The 16,825-nt window shown below is 56.5% G+C and overlaps 3 protein-coding genes across 7 annotated transcripts; 2 read left to right on the top strand and 1 right to left on the bottom strand.

Moving 5' to 3' along the window:
• The first annotated feature begins 2,932 nt into the window (after positions 1 to 2,932).
• On the top strand, positions 2,933 to 5,108 carry Nr2c2ap (nuclear receptor 2C2 associated protein). 2 transcript variants are annotated; one of them, XM_063228037.1, is made up of 5 exons: positions 2,933 to 3,270; positions 3,369 to 3,459; positions 3,700 to 3,751; positions 3,828 to 3,896; positions 4,283 to 5,108. In XM_063228037.1, exons 1-5 carry the CDS (start codon positions 3,233 to 3,235, stop codon positions 4,399 to 4,401), a joined length of 369 nt encoding a protein of 122 aa, XP_063084107.1. In that variant the 5' UTR covers positions 2,933 to 3,232; the 3' UTR covers positions 4,402 to 5,108. The 2 variants fall into 2 exon arrangements, with proteins under 2 accessions (XP_063084107.1, XP_063084106.1); XM_063228036.1 differs by having other exon boundaries at positions 2,940 to 3,270; positions 3,646 to 3,751.
• Positions 4,449 to 10,695, bottom strand: Rfxank (regulatory factor X associated ankyrin containing protein). Of its 3 annotated transcripts, none has more exons than XM_063228035.1 (9): positions 10,319 to 10,695; positions 8,473 to 8,661; positions 6,653 to 6,733; positions 6,482 to 6,547; positions 6,207 to 6,346; positions 5,973 to 6,098; positions 5,547 to 5,613; positions 5,285 to 5,365; positions 4,449 to 4,659 (listed from the first exon to the last, which is right to left on the bottom strand). In XM_063228035.1, the coding sequence occupies exons 2-9, from the start codon at positions 8,654 to 8,656 to the stop codon at positions 4,589 to 4,591; spliced, it is 816 nt and encodes a 271-aa protein (XP_063084105.1). In that variant the 5' UTR covers positions 8,657 to 8,661; positions 10,319 to 10,695; the 3' UTR covers positions 4,449 to 4,588. The 3 variants fall into 3 exon arrangements, with proteins under 3 accessions (XP_063084105.1, XP_013002990.1, XP_003465163.1); XM_013147536.3 differs by lacking the exon at positions 10,319 to 10,695 and adding an exon at positions 9,141 to 9,363; XM_003465115.5 differs by lacking the exon at positions 10,319 to 10,695 and adding an exon at positions 9,141 to 9,360 and having other exon boundaries at positions 6,207 to 6,307.
• Borcs8 (BLOC-1 related complex subunit 8) lies at positions 9,643 to 14,452 on the top strand. 2 transcript variants are annotated; one of them, XM_013147535.3, is made up of 4 exons: positions 9,643 to 10,250; positions 12,949 to 13,061; positions 13,226 to 13,359; positions 13,801 to 14,452. In XM_013147535.3, the coding sequence occupies exons 1-4, from the start codon at positions 10,214 to 10,216 to the stop codon at positions 13,913 to 13,915; spliced, it is 399 nt and encodes a 132-aa protein (XP_013002989.1). In that variant the 5' UTR covers positions 9,643 to 10,213; the 3' UTR covers positions 13,916 to 14,452. The 2 variants fall into 2 exon arrangements, with proteins under 2 accessions (XP_013002989.1, XP_003465162.1); XM_003465114.5 differs by having other exon boundaries at positions 9,649 to 10,250; positions 13,295 to 13,359.
• The last annotated feature ends 2,373 nt before the right edge of the window (positions 14,453 to 16,825 follow it).

Here is a 16,825-nt window from a genome sequence, read left to right as displayed (position 1 = left end):
AGAAAATAAACTCTTATGTGGGCTCGGCTACGGCACCCATGACTGCTTTAGAGGTTGTTGGGGAAACTGAGGCTGGATCGATGGGATCACCTGCCTGCCTGAGGATCGCAGCTGGGCTGGGGACCAGGTGGGAGCCAAGGTCATGGCTGCAGAGCTGCAGAGGACCCCACCCCTTCCACTCCTCCACCTATCCCTGACCCCCAGGACTCAAGTCCATGCCAATGCTGGTCTGGGAGGGACTGGCCCGGGGCCCAGGGCGGCCGTTGCCAGGACCTTGAATATGGCAACCTTGCCTGGGAATCTTCGGGGCTCAAAGAGCTATTTATAGGCCCGCCCTGGGACCAGGCCACCCCTTGGCCCTGGTGCCTTCTCTGTGCCCTGTACTGGGGCCCAGGCCAGGGGCTGCTGCCAGGAGCTGGAGTGGAGGAGGGGCAAAGAGAGCCTGGGGAGTCGGGCCAGAGCAGATGGTGTCCCTCAAAGTGCTGCAGAACCCACCCAAGGAAAGCCGTTGGTTGCACATACCTGTCATCCCAGCACTGGGGAGGCTGAGGCAGGAGGATCGTTTGCAAGTTCAAGACCAGTCTGGGCTACAAAATGAGCTCAAAGCCAGTCTTCACTGCATAGTGAGACCCTGCCTCAAAAAGAAAGAAAGAAGCCCAAGGTGACACATGGGAGGTGTCACACTCCCAGCCACCAGCCTCCAGGTTGAGTCATGTTACTATGACCTCAAGTACACGCAGCCGTGCCCAGCAACCTGCCATGCTCAAGTTGCAGCTGTGAGCCTGGGTGCACCTGGATAGCCTCACACTTGGCCCACACACACCTGATGCTGTCTACACCCACGGGCATGCCTATAGGCCATGTGTCACCAGCACCCCAACACTCCACACAGCCCTCCCAGGCACCATCCCAAAGTGCCCCATGCCCTGCCTCCCCAGCTCACTTCATCACTCTAGCATGTCCCTGCTGGCCTGGCAGGACACACCTGGGAGACCACCCAGGTCAGACTCCACTTCCCTCCCCAGGGGTCATATCGAGACACAGGCAGAGGCCCTCCCCCTGGGCTGCTCCAGGATGATGGGCTCACGGACAGTGGGCTCCCATCCTTAGAGGTTGGGACTGCCTACTGGAAACTGTCCCTGCACAACCAGACTTGCTGTGTGACTTCCAGAAATCTCCGACCCTCTCTGTGCTGTGATTGTCTCCCCTGAAACAGGCAGAACTCAGACCAGAAGCGGGGGGGGGGGTACTCAGTCACACTGGGGTTTGCGTGCTGGTCTCCCCAGGGGAGCTCAGCAAAATGATTTTTTTCCTTTTTGACACAGGCTCTCACTTTGTAGCCCAGGCTGGCCTCAAACTTTGCAGAGATCCTCCTGCCTCAGCCTGCCTAGTGCTGGGATGAGAGGTGTGCACTGCAGTGCCCACTTCAGGCAAATGATTTAGTTTCTTGGTGACTCAGTCTCCCTAGAGAACCAGGGAGCTGCTCCTAGCTGATCCAGAGCTCTCCTTGGCTCCTCTGGGGGGCAGAGGAGGGGCAGGGTGCCATCTCTCCCCTCCCTCTGGCTGATGAATGAATGAATGGGCCACTCTTGGCTGCCTCTCCGGAGCCAGGCCCTGCTAATTCCCTGGAGAAACAGGGTCCCTTTCATTCCCAGGCGCCAGTGGGCCGAGGAGGTGGGAAGATGGCGGCAAGCAGCTGGCTTTATCCCAGTGGGCCACATGGTCTTTGGCCAGTGCCAGGGTAACATGGGGCACCCTGGGATGTGCATTCCCTGGCTGTTGATTCAGCCAAGTCCCAGTATCCTCAGGGACCCGATAGGGGTGCCACAGGCCAGGATTAGTGAGCTGGAGGCCAGGCACTGCAGGGGCCAGGTGGAGGCAAAGAGCCTGACTTGCCCTCCCCTTCCCAGGCAGGAAAGAGGCTGGGGGTGGGGTTTCGATGCACCAGCTTCCAGCTGGGGCCACTGGCTGTGAAGTTTCCTGCCATTCAGGCCTGTGCCCAGGATCAGTCTGGATGGCAATGGAGCCCTGGCAGGCAGGGGCCGTCAGGGCAGCTCTTCCGCTGGTGACCCAGTTTCCCTGCCAGCCCATCTGGGGTGGGCTTGTGGAGGCCCTGGGGGACACGGGGGCCGGGGGTGGCACCACTGAGTCCTTGGAGCAAGGGGGTGGTGCAAGGCCATTCAGCTAAAGCCAAGACCAAGCATCCCCTGCCAGCTCCTACCAGTGGTGGCTGTGGTTTGGAGGCCCCAACACAACATGACCTTTGCATATACCACCCCCCGCCTGGAACTCATTCTCCACCCTTAAGCCCTTACACCCCAGGCAGAGACCCTGTTCCTCACAACTGCCCCATGACCCTGGTCCAGACTGGGGATGCCCTGAGATGAAGCCTCTCACATCTTAGTATCAACCAGCACAGGGCTAGGCATAAGTGTCTAGTTGGGTATTTGAGGCTTTAAGGTTTAGCAAACTCCTGTTCATCCTTCAAAACCCACTTCACTTAGTCCTTCCCTAATGTCCTAGCCAGCATTTGCTGAGAAGACAGATATGAAGGCCAGGTTTCCAGGGTCCCAGCCAGGACACACGGGGTTAATGAGGACTCATGATCCAACATCCTGGCCTCTTCCTCAACTCTTTCTTTGGTCTCAGTGAGACAGTCAGGTGCAGGGTTCCAGCTGGGTTAGCAGCAAAGAAAAGGAGTCATCAGTTTCCCCCAGTAATAACAGAAATCTGTGGGACTTCGAATCTAACGCCTTATAATCTTGAGCTCCAAAGGACAGTGCCTGGCGACATGCAACTCCCATTCACACAGCCCCAAGAAGTAAATCACAGGACGCAGGCCCTTTAAGGAACGGCCGCGAAGGGGCTGGGCCATGCAAGCCCCGCCCCTAGGCGGAGCCCGATCGTATTGCGCACGCGCCTTTCCCATGCGGTTCCGGGTCCCGGTATTCAGCTCCCGGCGTTCTCCGTAGAGAAACTGAGGCTCGGGTCGGGACCGGCCGGCGCACGCGCGCGGGGGCCTCGTTTCTCTTTCTGCACCTGCTATGCAAAGTGTGCTTCTCCCCTGGGCGCTTCCGGCCACCCCGAGTTTTGCAGCCAGACCGTAATCCGGCCACGCAAGAGTCAGGGGCGACCCTCCGGATCCTTGGTTCCCGGTGGGGGCGTGCGGGCCTGGGCCGTAGCGGCAGGACTCGAACCCTGGCCTGGTTAGGTCCGCACTTTAGGAACCGAGATGATCCACTCTTTGGTTTGCCCCGAAACCGTGAGCAGGTGGGTGGGCGTGAGATGGTGCGGCCTGCGGCGTGGGGTGCGGACCCGAGGTGGGGGTGCCGAGCTCAGCGCCTCCATCCTGGTCCCGGTGTCTGCAGGGTGAGTTCGGTGCTTAACCGCAACACCCGGCAGTTCGGGAAGAAGCATCTATTTGACCAAGAGGAGGAGACGTGCTGGAACTCGGACCAGGTGAGCGACTTCCGGGACCCCTCACGGCGGAGGGGGTCAGATTCGGGAGTTTGAGGACCCTGGGGAGCCACAGCCTGCCTGAGCACCGTCGGACAGTCGGGAGAGGACCGTGTGCCCAGCAGGTCCAGTGATCTGATGGGGTGCGATCCAGTGATCCTGGGCTTCAATGTCCCTGTCTGCTTCCAGGGCCCCTCCCAGTGGGTGGTGCTCCAGTTTCCCCAGCGAGTCTGTGTTTCCCAGCTGCAGATCCAGTTCCAGGGCGGTTTCTCCAGCCGGCAGGGGCACCTGGAAGGTACTGGGAGGCCCTGGGAGCTGGGGCCCCGGGAGGTGGTCCGCGAGGTGCACTGTGGACCCCTTTTCCGTTGCAGGTTCCCAGCGGGGTGAGGCGCTTCGCAACATTGTGGTCTTCTACCCCAAGGACGACAACTCCCTCCAGATATCCTGCCCTGGCTGTGGGGCGGGGTGGGCCGTGGGGGCCGCTAAAAGCTTTGGTTTTGTTTGAGACAAAGTCTTGCTGTGTGGCCCAGGCTGGCCTCAAACTCTTGGCGATCCTCCTGCCTCAGCCTCCCTAGCGCTGGGATGACAGGTGTGCACCATGCCCAGCTAAAGCCCTCTAAAAGCTTTAGGCCATTTGAGCCCTACTGGGAACCTGGGAAATGTTCTTGAACAACTGATCTGTAGCCCTCCATCTAGAAAATAGTGCCAGTGCTGACCAGTGTGCCTAGATCACCCAGCACACTGGTCGTGTCCAGCTAGGACTGGAGCCTAGGTCTGGGACTGGCCAAAACACAGAGCCTGTTTGCCTTGACCGTCCATGTTCACACCTTTCCTGTGCCCCCCACTGAAGTGGACCAGCTGAAGGTGACGTTTGAGGACACCACAGACTTATTTGGCCGAGTGGTCATCTACCACCTGCGGGTCCTGGGGAGGAAGGCAGTGTGAGGCCTGACTGGCCACCTCTTCCAGCAAGCCCATGGGAAGCACACAAGTTCAGTGAAAGCCTTTATTGGTTCCTCTCGGGAGGCTGCCCTCCTCGCCTGTCCAGGAGCTGCCTTGGAAGCCAGGTCTGGGCCCCCCAGTGCCCGGCGGACTGTTCTGTTCCCTGAGTGTGTGAGTCCTGCAGGTGTCTTCACTCTGGACCCTCAGGCCCCAGGCTGCTCTGGAAGAGTTTCAGGATATGGTTCTCCATCACCTGTTGCACTGGTGCAGGGGAAGGGTGGCTGTGAGTGGGGCTGGAAACCGAGGCCTGTGGTCCAGCCTGAGCCACACCCTCCCTCCAGGAGACAGAGGAGGGACCCACTCTAGACCTGGGTCCACACTCCTCCCATACAAAGCTACTTCTGTACCACTGACCTCACCTCCTGGAAGTCTGCACAAATGCTTTTTTGTTTTTGCTTTGTTTCATGCAATCCAGACTGGCCTTAAACTCACTATGTAGCCCAGACTGGTCTCAAACTCACAGTAATCCTCCTGCCTCAGCTTCCTGAATGCTGGGATGACTGGTGTGAGCCACCACACTGGGATGAAAACAGTTGTTTTAAAGCAAAGATGCTCCTTATGTTTTGTGTTTTCTACTAAGGCCCGTCTGTCTTTCCCAACTCGGGCTTTCCAGTCTCCACAACCATGAAAATAAACCTCTTTTCATTGGGTGCTCTTTGTAACAACAGAGATGGACAAGGATCCAGGGCCATACTTGGGCCACCTGCAGCTCTCAGTGCCCAAACACAGTGGAGTGGATTGCTCACTGCCAGCAGGTCAATGAGGGGAGTGGTGCTGCATCTGCATCCCCTCTGGTCTCCCTCCCATGGTGCCCATGGCCACCTACCTTTCCGGTATCCCAGGGCCACAGCCAGGTCCATTGGGGTGTAGCCAGAGTCAGCCTCTGTGGTGAGATCTGCGCCGCGGGCTGCAAGGCAGAGCAGATGCTGGGGTGGGGCTGGGGGACTCAGCAGTGCCCCTGGGGTGGGGAGCCTCATATCTGACCACAGGTTTTTCCCACAGTCCCCAAGCAAAGTAGTGAGCCACGACCCAGGCCAAGAACTTGGGGCTCCTCCAGGGTGAGCTAGAAATCCGGGGACCCTACTCACCCAGCAAAGCCTCAACACACTTCACATGGTTCCCGCGCACGGCATACAGCAGCGGGGTACCTCCATTCTGTGGGATGGGGACGGGGAAACCATGTTCACTCCTGTTCTCACAGTGCCTTGATCTCTGGCTCCCAGTTGAATGTGGCTCCTTTCCCTGCCTGTCACCGGGCCCACCTTTCTCCTTGGGTCTCAGCATAGATGCTTCACCCTCCAGGACACGCTCGCTGGCAGCCCTTGGCTTCCTGCACACTCTCAGGGCTGTCAGTGTGCCAGCCATCACAGCACTATTCACTGTTTCACTGCTGCCTGACTGGGAGCTCTACCGTGTCTGACCTGTTCTCCCAGCACCCTGAGCAGGTGCCCAGCAGTGTCTGAGGGTGGCCCTGGAGGCCAGGAGGGGTCTGGGGCAGGTGGCACCTGTCTCACCCAGTCATAGATGTTGATGTCCACGTCACGTTCCAGCAGCAGCCCCACAATGTCCGTGTAGCCACCCATGCTGGCCAGAGACAGGGCACTCTCCCGCTCCTTGGCAAGGACGTGAGGGTCAGCGCCCTGGGGGCAGAGTGAGTGGTGATGACCAGGACCCCTTGGGATGCCCAGGGTCTCAGATGAGGCATGAGTAGGAGCCACGCCCCCGTGCCTGGGTCCCAGAGCACGCACCCAGTCCAGGAGGAAGCGGACTGTCTCGATTTCGCCGAAGGCTGAGGCCCAGATGAGCGGGGTGAAGCCACGCTCATCAGGCTTGTTGACAAGGTTGTCACCTGGCAGGCAGAGGCATCGGTGGGCTGCAGCCTTGCCCACTGTCCCAGGGTCACCGAAACAGGGAGGGGGCAGGGCTTGGGGTCAGATGGGGGCACAGGTGGTGGCTGCAGGGTGGCACACCCATGTCCCATCAGTCCCATCCACACACACGTGCATAGGGTGCACTTACGTACCTTTCCGCAAGTGCTCCTTCAACTGGCTGAGCTCCCCCTGGGCGGCGAGCTGGTGGATGGACAGCGCTGGGGACAGAGGGACAGGGTCTTAACCCATCCCATCACTTCTTTGTGCCTCAGTTTACCCAGTCCCAAACTGCTCCCTTTGGCACCTCCTGCCCAGCTACTCACAGTCCAGTGTGGCGGGCAGGGCTGAGACCTCATTGCCCCGCTGCCGGTTGGTGAGGGTTGTGGAGTGCTTCAGTGAACTGCCTGCGGAAGGTAGGTGTGCCTCAGTTACCCCTTGAGATGTCATGGGGGCTTCCTGACAGAACCTGGAAGCTCTATCAGTCATTCATGCCACCCTGGGGTCACCCAGGCTCATCTTTTTTTTTTTTTTTTTTCCCCTCCCTCTGAGCCTCCGCCCCTACCCAGGCTCATCTTAGCTTCCTACGCCTGGAGATCTGACCGAGGCCAGGAACCCAAGGCGCCACCGGAAGCTAAAATCAGGCTCTAGAGCTGTGCACCTGCTGTCTCAGTGCCGTGGGAGGCTGAGGCAGGAAGACAAAATTTGAGCCCAGCCTGGACAACTTAGTGACTTGGGGAAACTGTCTCAAAAACAAAACAAAAAAAAGGTTGAGGATGTAGCTCAGTGCAAAGGCCCTGGGATCAATACCTAGCACCACAGAATAAAAAACAAGGACAAAGCCTCAAGGTGAAACATGTGTCCCAAAGGAATAAGGTGCAGAAAGAAAGGACAACTGAGACAAGGCCATCTGGGTAGTGGCTCCAAGGGGTCGGAAACTCAGATTTTGTCAAGCTGAAGAGACTGGCACTGGGGAGGGTATGGAAAAACATTCCAGAAGGGAATGGCACGGACAGTGTCTACAGTGAGACTGATTGCACACGTGAGGACCATAGTCAAAGAGAAGCCCTCCTTTCTCCATATGGCAAACACCATTTTTTTTTTTTTTTTTTTTTGAGACAGTGGGATCCTTTTGCATCAGCCCTCGAGGTGCTGGAATTACAAAGTTTTTAAATTCAGAGACAGGGTCACACTAAATTGCCCATGTTGGCCTCAAACCTGTGCTCTTCCTGTCTCAGCCTCCTGAGTAGTTGGGATGGATTACCAGAGTGCAAGATGCTCGGGTTTTTGATTTAAAATGAGACAGTCTCACTAAGCTGGTCACACTGGCCTCAAACTTGTGATCCTCCTGCCTCAGCCTCCCTCTCAGCCAAAATTACAGGGGTGCACCTGGCTCTGAAGCGTTTCTGGCAGGGAGTACTGTGGTGCCCCTGGCTACCAGGATGTAGAAGGAATGGGATGAGGACACACCTTGCTGCCCCAGAACAGGGAGGGACTGTCACTAATGACCCCTTTTCCCCAGGTCCCCAGCCTCCCACAGTGACCAGTTTTTTCCATACTGGACATATCTGCTATGTGGTCTCGTCCACTCAATGGAGTATTACTCAGCCAAGAAAAGGTACAAAGTACTGACATACACAGAGTATAGGAATCTGAAGAACATAATACCAAATGAGACAAAAGCCTGAGGCTGTACAATTCCACTGATACACAGTATTCATAACCGGAAGTCCACAGGGACAGGAGGCAGGTAGTGCTTGTCAGGGGCAAACAGGCTGTCAGGGTTTCCTACTAGGTGATGTAAAGTCCTAAAACTAGATAGAGGTGACAGTCACACAACATGGTGAATGTACCAAACACCACCAAATTGTATTGCAATTGTGGTTCCATTGTCAATCTTACACCACAATAAAAAAAAAAGTATACAAAATCATGCTGAGTGTGTTGGCACACACCTGTCATCACAGGAGGCTGAGGCATGAGGGTCGCCCCAAGTGTGAAATCAGGTTGGACTACCAAGTGAGACCGTCTCCAAAAACAATTGTAAAACAAACAAACAAACAAATGAAAAACGGTCCCTCGAGGGTAAAGACATGCCATAAGTCAGGGTTAGAAAACAGGTTTCCTCAGGTAAGACAGATCTTACCTTGCAAGGAGGAGTTGCCAGTGTCTGCCTTAGCGTTCCCAGGCTCCGGTGTACAGGGTAAGAAATTGAGGACCACCGTGTCTGAGCCGTCCTGGGCTTCACCGCAGGGGTCCTCGGGGTCCCTGAGTTCTGGGGCAGAGGGTGGCTGAGTTGGGAGCTCCTCTGCTGGCCGGGTGGGCTCCATGGGGGCTGCAGAGGCGGCAGGGGATGGAGGAAGAGATTACCACAGTTCTTACAAAGCAGGCACCAGCTCCGTCCTCAGCCTTGAACGTCGAGGGTGGGTAAACTGAGGCTCGGATTCATGGCCAGCGCTGGCCAATTAAAACCAGGCCCATTTTTGCCACCAACCATCAAGGCACCTGCAACACGACTTCAAAGCCCAGCTTGTGGGCCGCTGTCTGAGTTTGAATCCTCTCATGGACTGGGAGTTTGGGACTGTGACTTAACCTCCCAGCCTCGGTGTCCCTCAAGAAAACGAGGAAATGAAGCCTAAAGTAAATCGCGTCAAAACCCCACAGCAGGAGTTCCTATGGAGGCAGCGAGTAATAAATGTTCTCTGTGGTTATTTGGTAGGATGATCCCCCCAAAACGAGTGAGATCGCAACAAAAGATGCGACTGGTTCCAGTCCCACCCAAGCCTTCCCAACCAACCCAAGAGGTCCACTCACCTCCCACAAGCCTCCCCTGTCACCCTGTGGTGCAAGCCTGGGTCCCCCAAAAGTTGGGGGCCCAATTCACAAACTTTTCTCCTCCAATGGATATAGCGGGGATCAGACTATAAACTCGACCCGCAGCACTCTGGCTTTTTCGGCCGGGACAGCGAGCAACTTGATACGCAACCGCTACCCACACCCCAGCATTCCCCAACGCGCCTGCGCACCCCCGCCCCCTAAAAGTAGGAAAGGATTCTAGCAGCAGCAGCTACTTCTGGCCCTTTAAGGCATGGGGAGGGGCGGGGCTTCCGCGGGATCTAATTAGCACCACTGCGCCTGCGCGTTACTTCTCTACCGGGGTAGTGATGGGGGAGGGAGAGTCTCAGAGCGCTCTGAGGTCTCCACTGCGCCTGTGCACCCTCAACCGCAGCTCCGCCCCCAGGTTGTTCCAGTGGGAACCAATCGGCTTCGATTATGGGCGGTTGGGCGGAGCTTTCCCCATGCGGAGGGCGGAGGAAAGGGCGAGAGGGTCTGGAATTTTAAAGGGACGACGTAGGCCTGAATTCCTTGCTCCGCAAGTGTTCCCTTTGTGCTCCTAGCGGCTTATAAACTTGTGCAGGGACTCACTGGCCGCAGCGGGGCAAAAGAGAGCGCGCAGGGTCTCCGGGGATGTAGCTCAGCGGCGTAGGGCTTGCCTGGCAAGCGCGAGGTCTTGAGTTCGATTCCTTATATCAAAAGAAAACTAGAGAGCGGGTGTAGGGCCCAAAGTGGGCAGTGATGGAGTCTCTTTTAACTGATCTGCGCTTGGAAAAAAGGGAGGGAACATGTTCCTGCCCCTCCCCTGCCTAGCCTCCTTCTTGGGGCCGCAGGGGTCTCTGTCAGCTCCTTAGCTGCCCCTGCCCAATTTACCCGCTTCCGGTCCGTCCTCACTTCCAGCCCCTCTCCTGGGGGTAGGAGGAACGGGGCGGACAGGCCGATTGGCTCCGGAACTGGAGCCGTGCGGGATCGGGTTTCTGCAGGGAAGGCTTAGGCACGGGGCCCACCCTGGAGACTTTCGGTTTCTCCTCAGTTTCCCGGCCGAGGTCGCCATGGAGGAACCCGAGATGCAGCTCAAGGGGAAGAAAGGTAGCGCGAACCGGGCCGGGAGGAAGCGTGTGGGAACAACGATGGCGTCCTAGCCGGCCGCCGCGTACCTCTGAAACCCTTCGTGCCTCCGAGCTTCGGTGTGGCATCGTCAGGTGGAGAGGACGGTGTTTTCGGTGGGCTGTGGCGAGCGTTTCTGTCGTTTGCGAACGCGCGTGTGCGACGCGGCCCGTGGGGACCGTGCGGGCCTGGAGCGCTGGCATCGCGCGTCCTGGCTGTTTACGCGCTGCTCCCGGCCCGCCGTCCCCCGCTCCCCTTCCTCTTTGCAAAAAGATGGCTCCCTGTTTTCTGTTGACTTTCTTTTATTTTGTTTTGTAAATTATTCATACTCTGATTTCGCGTATGAGAAGTTACGCGATAGTTAAGCGCGTGTGTCTGATTTATTTCACTCAACATTACGGATACAGGGTGCATCCACTTTCGTAAAAGTGAGTTCAAGTGTGTCCTTTATGGCTGAGTAGTTTTCCAGTGTGTGTACACACCTTTACCCATTGTGAGCCTTCAGTACTGTGGTATTTGGGAAGTATTGGAGGAACGTGTGGACGGTGGACATCGCCTTGTGTTCGCTCGTTCTTTCTTTTTTAGCTTTTTGACGCAAGTCTGGCTTTAATCTTGCGGCAGTCCTCCTGCCTCAGCCTCCTGAGTGCTGAGATCACAGGCGTGCGCCACCGTGCTTTTTTATTTCTTTACGTGTAAACACATTTGTATATTGGACTTGACTTAGTGAATGATTTTCAGTCACATAGTTACAAAGCTCCACAAGCTACTTTTAATTTTTTTCGTTTTTGCCGTACTTGGGATGAAACCCAGAGCCTCATATGCGCTAGGCAGGTGTTCTCCCACTGAGCTACACCCCTCGCCGTATATTTTTAAAAGCACGAATATTTTTAGTCTCCATGATATTTCTAATTATTTAGAAGCACAAGAACATTTAATTTCTTCATAAAAAACACTTCCTATTTTTTTGGTGGTGGTAGTGAACATGAACCCCTTTGCACTGAACTGCTTCCCCAGCTCTTTTTACTTTGAGACAAGGTCTTGTTCAAAAGCCCAGGCAGGGGCAGAATTCTCAGTACAACTTCATCCTCCCAAAGTGCTGGGATTACAGGTGTGCACTAGCAAGCCTGGCAGTAGAGTTTCACTTTTACAGCTGAGGAAACTCAGAAACCCTGCCGTTGTGAACCCAGGTTTTGTTTTTCCTATGAACTTGGACATTGATAAATTGGAATGGGCACAAGGAAGCTGTGTAGGGGGACTGAGGTCCTGAGCAGAGTGGAGGGGCATTTGGGTGACTTGGTACAGGGAGCATTTCAGTCAGGAGATGACATTGCATGAAGAGGAGCCGGTGTGAAAGGGGTTTCTGGGAGGAGGAAAGCACAGGTGCAAAGGCCCTGGGGGAGCTGTGCAGTAATAGAGTAGCTGTTAGTCACATATGGATCTTTAAATCTGAATTCATTAAAATTGAAGTAAAATTGAAAGGTTGAGTTCTTCAGTCACACATGTCTAACATGTGCAAGCCAAGAGCTTTCTCCTGAGTTACATCCCCATCCCCTTTCATTTTTTTATTTTGAGGTAGATAGTTAAATTGTCCAGGCTGTTGTTAAACTTATGATTCTCCTGCCTCAGCCTCCTGAGTTGCTGGGAATACAGGCTGGCAAGGAAGGAAGGGTAAGTTTATTTACTGGTTGGTAGGAACCCAGGGAGAGTAATTCATTGGTTTTTTGTGATACTGCAGATGGAACCCAGGGTCTTTGCAGTGAGCTACACCTCAGCCTTTTTAGTTTTTGGGTTTATTTGTCTTGCAATATGGTCTTACTATGTAGTTCAGGTTGGTCTTGGACTCACTGTGTAGCCTAGGCTGGCCCCAAACTGAAGGCAATTCTCCTGCCACAGTCTCCTAAGTGCTGGGATTACAGGTGTGTGCCCCCACGACAGCTTTCATTTTTTGAGCCAACAGTCTGGCTCAGTTGCTAAATTGCCCAGGCTGGGCCTGACCTGTGATCCTCCTGCCTCAAACTCCCACAGGGCTGGGAAAATTCGCATGTAGCACCACACCTGGCTACCTTGATGCTTTTAAGCAAGGAGGGAGTCGGAGGTGTGTCCCACTGCAGTTGCCCAAAGTGGGACTGCTGGCACTGGGGGGGCTGGAGGAGCTGGACCTGTCAGGGGACAGGGATGTCAGGCCTGGGCTGCTGCGGTGGCAGCAGCAGGATTTGCTCAGGGTGGGCTGGGAAGGGCAGGCAGTAAGGCAGCAGGGGTGGAGGTGGGGCAGGGATGGCACCGTAGGGCAGCTGGGCTCCAAGGGGGAGGACAGCCTGCAGTGATGAGGGGCACAGTTGTCACCCCACAGTGGCAGTCAGCCCTGAGCTGTGAACACTGGGGTCCCCTGGAGTTCTCTGAGGGGCTCTTGGGGGTGTCCTGTGGTGAGGGGGGTTTGAGAGGCTCTTAGCAGCAGTGTCTACTCCTGGTGACTTTGGAAGGAGATGGATCATGCGTTCCCAGTTTGCACTGTGTCCCCTCTCTCTCAGTCCAGCCATCTCCCCCTCCTGCCTGCCCAGCTGCTGGTGGCAGCTCAAAAAGAGGCCCCTCTCTGCTCTACTGGGCACCCCACTTGGGCGATTAGGTGTCTGACGCTCTGTCCCCTTGTCCCCCATGCCATCCCTGCTACCCGGGGACCCAGTGACGGACAAGTTCACCGAGAGCGTCTACGTCCTGGCCAACGAACCGTCTGTGGCACTGTACCGGCTGCAGGAGCATGTGCGCCGCTCCCTGCCGGAGCTGGCCCAGCACAAGGTGAGGCCAGCCGTGCCCCCGGGATCCCGTTACCCAGGACTGCCTCTGCTGAGGAGATGGGGTGAAGGGGCAGAGTGGGGGCTCTTGTTTACTGGACCCCTTCCTGAGTGCTTCGTGTGAGTGGGGTGCAGCTGCCCCCCCACACACACCACCACCACCACCAGGGAGAGCTGGGAGGAGCCCTGAGAGCCATCCTTCTACTCCTGGCTGAGCCAGCCCTGCTGATTCCTCAGGCGGACATGCAGCGCTGGGAGGAGCAGAGCCAGGGTGCCATCTACACTGTGGAGTATGCCTGCAGGTACCTGCCCCGCCTCGCCCACTGTTACCAGAGGTGGTGCCTGCCTTCCCTGTCAGTGGGAGACTGCCTGAAAAGGGAGCCGTGAGCCAGGCCCCGGGGTGGGTTCCTGAGGCAGGAAGATTACGGATTCCATGCCAGCTTGGGCAAATTGAGAGGGACCCTGTCTCAAAGTCAAGACAGATGAGTGGGTGGAGGGCCAAGGTGCAGCAGTGCCAGGGGACATCACTGCGATGCCCAGGCGGTGGTAAGGGTAGGTCACGTCCCGGCCCCAGGCCCTCTGCAAACATGAAAGCCCCCTGGAGCCCCTGGGGAGGCCAAAGCAGCCAATGCCTTAGCCGCTGCCCTCTACTACCTGCCTGAGTGCCCCCTTCAGGCTGGGGCTCCCGTGGGTGGATATGGGGACCCCATCTGGCCCGGGGCACTGATGACCCCTCTCTACAGTGCCATGAAGAACCTGGTGGATAGCAGCGTCTACTTCCGCAGCATCGAGGGGCTGCTCAAGCAGGCCATCAATATCCGGGACCACATGAATGCAGCGGCCCAGAGCCATAGGTAGCACTGGTGCCGCCACCTGGCCAGGAGCCCCCACATTGCCCCCCAACCTCGCTTTCCATGTCGCAGGGCTGCTGCTGGCTTTCGCCTGTCCTCTGGCATCGTGACACCCAGAGCCCAAGTTCTACTGTGTGCCAGGCTTAGAGCTGGGCCTCAATGGTGACCCAGACTGGGGTACAGGGGGACACAGCAGCTGAGGAACCGGCTAGGGCCTGGAGCGCTTCACCCCACCTGCCAGGGAAGCATGGACACATGACATACACACTCATGGCTCTGTGGGCATGAGGGAGGGTGACCCAGGAGAGCTGGGGTGTCTGAGGTATGTAGACCCTCAGGATTGAAAGGCACCCCACCCTCACCACAGGGTGCTGGCAGGAGTAGCTTTCTTCTCTCTGCCTTTATTGTAACTTTATTTCTGCTTTGTTTTTGAGATGAGGTCTTGAAGTGTAGTTCAGGCTGGTCCTGAGCTCACAGTGATCCTCCTACCTCAGCCTACCAAGCGCCCAGCCTCATTATAATTTAATAAATGCACATCTGAGCACTGCCTGTGTCCTTGCTGGAAGCTCCCCTGGAAAGCGGCGGCCCCCGCAGCAGAGAGTACAGTTTGCCTGTCCCTACTGGCATTTTGGACAGAACCCATGAACCAAGGCAAGTGTTCAATGTGGTGGTGGGGAGGGGCACCCAGGATGACTACTTGCTTTAGTGGATTTACCTGCATTTACTCAAAGGCAGCTCTTGGTTTCCAGGGACTCCCTGTTTGGGGCTCCAGCCCCGTTTTATTTAAGTCACTTTATAGCCAGGCTGGTCTCCAGGTGATCCTCCTGCCTCAGCCTCCTGGCTGTTAAAGATTAAATGTGTGCCTCACCACACTTGGCTCCCAAGTCCTATCTTTTTTTTTTTTCTTTTTGAGACGGGGTCTGGCTATGCAGTTCAGGTTGGTCTTGAGCTACAAGTAGCCCAGGTTGGTCTTGAACTCGCAGAGATCCTCCTGCCTCAGCCTTCCGAGTGCTGGGATTACAGGCCTGAGCCACCACGCCCGGCTAGTCCTATCTTTAAAAAAAAAAAAAAAAAAAAACCTAGGGATTAAGCTCAAGACCTTGAGTTTGCCAGGTAGGTACTTACATCCCTGAGCTAAATCTCCAGTGCTAATCGTATCATCTTGAAGGCTCAGAATGGGGAAAAAAAGAATGGGACTCTGAGGAGACCTCAGTGTAACCCAAACCCACACCCTAGCCCCACAGAGCAGCCTCCCGGCCTCTGACCTGGTTCATTTCAGACTCTGTGATGTACCCTAACTCCTGCCCCGCCCTCCTCGGCTCCAGAGCTGGATGCCCACAAGCTGATCGATGCCCCTTACTAACTGGTCAATGGGCCAAGCCAGCGGGCTACTGTCCACACCCTTGGTGGGGTAGGTGAGTGGCCGTTCCAGCTCCAGCCTCATTCTGTGCCTCCTGAGAAAGCTGAGGCTCACGGCAGCTCAGGGAACTCAGGACCTCCTCACCGTTGGACTCCAGCCGGTTACCGAGCTCCCCTCCTGTCTGGCACCTGTGGCCTCGGCCAACCCATGCAGGGCTCTTCCCTTCCAGCCCAATAGCGCGGCCCGGCCCCACACGTGGACAAGAGCAGATGACTGCTACATGAGGAGGGCTGGCCAATCTGAGCACCGCTCCAGGGCAGACCCGCCTGCCCTGCTGAGAGCCACTGGGGCCCTGTGTCCCAGTGCCTGGGCACTCCAGCACTCCCGCCGCTTTGCAAGGGCACTGACTCGCCCCGCCAATCCGAGCGGGCCTCGCCGTCTCCTGGGTCACCGTGATTGGCTGGAGCTCGAGGCCTGCCCTTCCATCTGGGCCCTGCGGAGACCCCCATGAAACCTCAGGGGCCGTGAGTGGGCAAGAGAGCTCCTGAGGGCCCTCTGTCACTGGGGAGCCCTGTGCGGGGTGGGCCTGGTTGTACCTGCCCAGACGCTAGTGCACCTGCTAACCTACCCTCGTGACACACACCTTTGCAGTGTGTTCTCTGCAGGTCAGTGCTGAGCCCTATGAATTCCAGGGCTGAGTGGTCAGCCCACCCGGCATGCACCCCTACAAGCCTGGCCTTGGGCCAGTACACTGCGTGCCTCTGCTTTGTCCTTGTGAAAGGCAGTAGGGAGATGAGAACAAAGTTTTGGTGTACAGCCAGGGTGTCCTCCTTCCATGGCTCAGCAAGAACCCAAAGGTTGGCCCTGGATGGTGTTTGGGGGAGTTGGGTGATGGAGGATGGGGTCTTCCTGGGTTATCAGACCTCTCAAGGAGTCCTGGGGAACAATCAAAGACACACAAGGTGTCACAGTCCCCCTCACACGGATGACCTCTCCCTCCTGTCCTGGTGGTGCAGGGTGGAGGACCGCTGTGTGGCCATTTTGCCTCACCAGTTTTTCGTCTGTTTTGGAGACAGGATATCACTATGTAGCCCAGGCTGGCCTTGAATTCTTAAGAGATTCTCCTACCTCAGCCTCCTAAGTGCTGAGACTACTTGTGTGGGCCGCCACACCCAGCTGTCTGTCCACTGTTCAGACTCGTGGTGGGGGCAGATGAAGGAGCCACAGGTCCGCCTGATTTGCTACCCTGTGGTGTGGGGCCACACAGTCACCATCCTTGTCCCCACCCGTGTGAAGGCACTTGTCGTCCCCTACTCAGGCATCTGTCCTCTGTTAACCCAGAGCATTGTCTCCCTTCTGTGACACACAGTGGATAGGACAAACCAGTCCTGCACCCAGGACTCAGCAGTGACTTCTAGGTAGAGGAGCAATCCTGGGTGCCAGGGCCCCACCCCCAGAGTCTGCATCACTTGCAACCTCTGGCTGGGGCCTCAGCCAGCAGCTAGTCGTCCTCTCCTTCAAAAAGGGACCTGAGCAGGATTCTGGATGCCAGACACC

Source organism: Cavia porcellus, unplaced genomic scaffold (genome assembly GCF_034190915.1).
Source record: "Cavia porcellus strain 051 isolate PalLab524CR breed Dunkin Hartley unplaced genomic scaffold, mCavPor4.1 scaffold_17, whole genome shotgun sequence".
NCBI lineage: Eukaryota > Metazoa > Chordata > Mammalia > Rodentia > Caviidae > Cavia > Cavia porcellus.
This window is presented reverse-complemented; position numbering and strand designations above follow the sequence as displayed.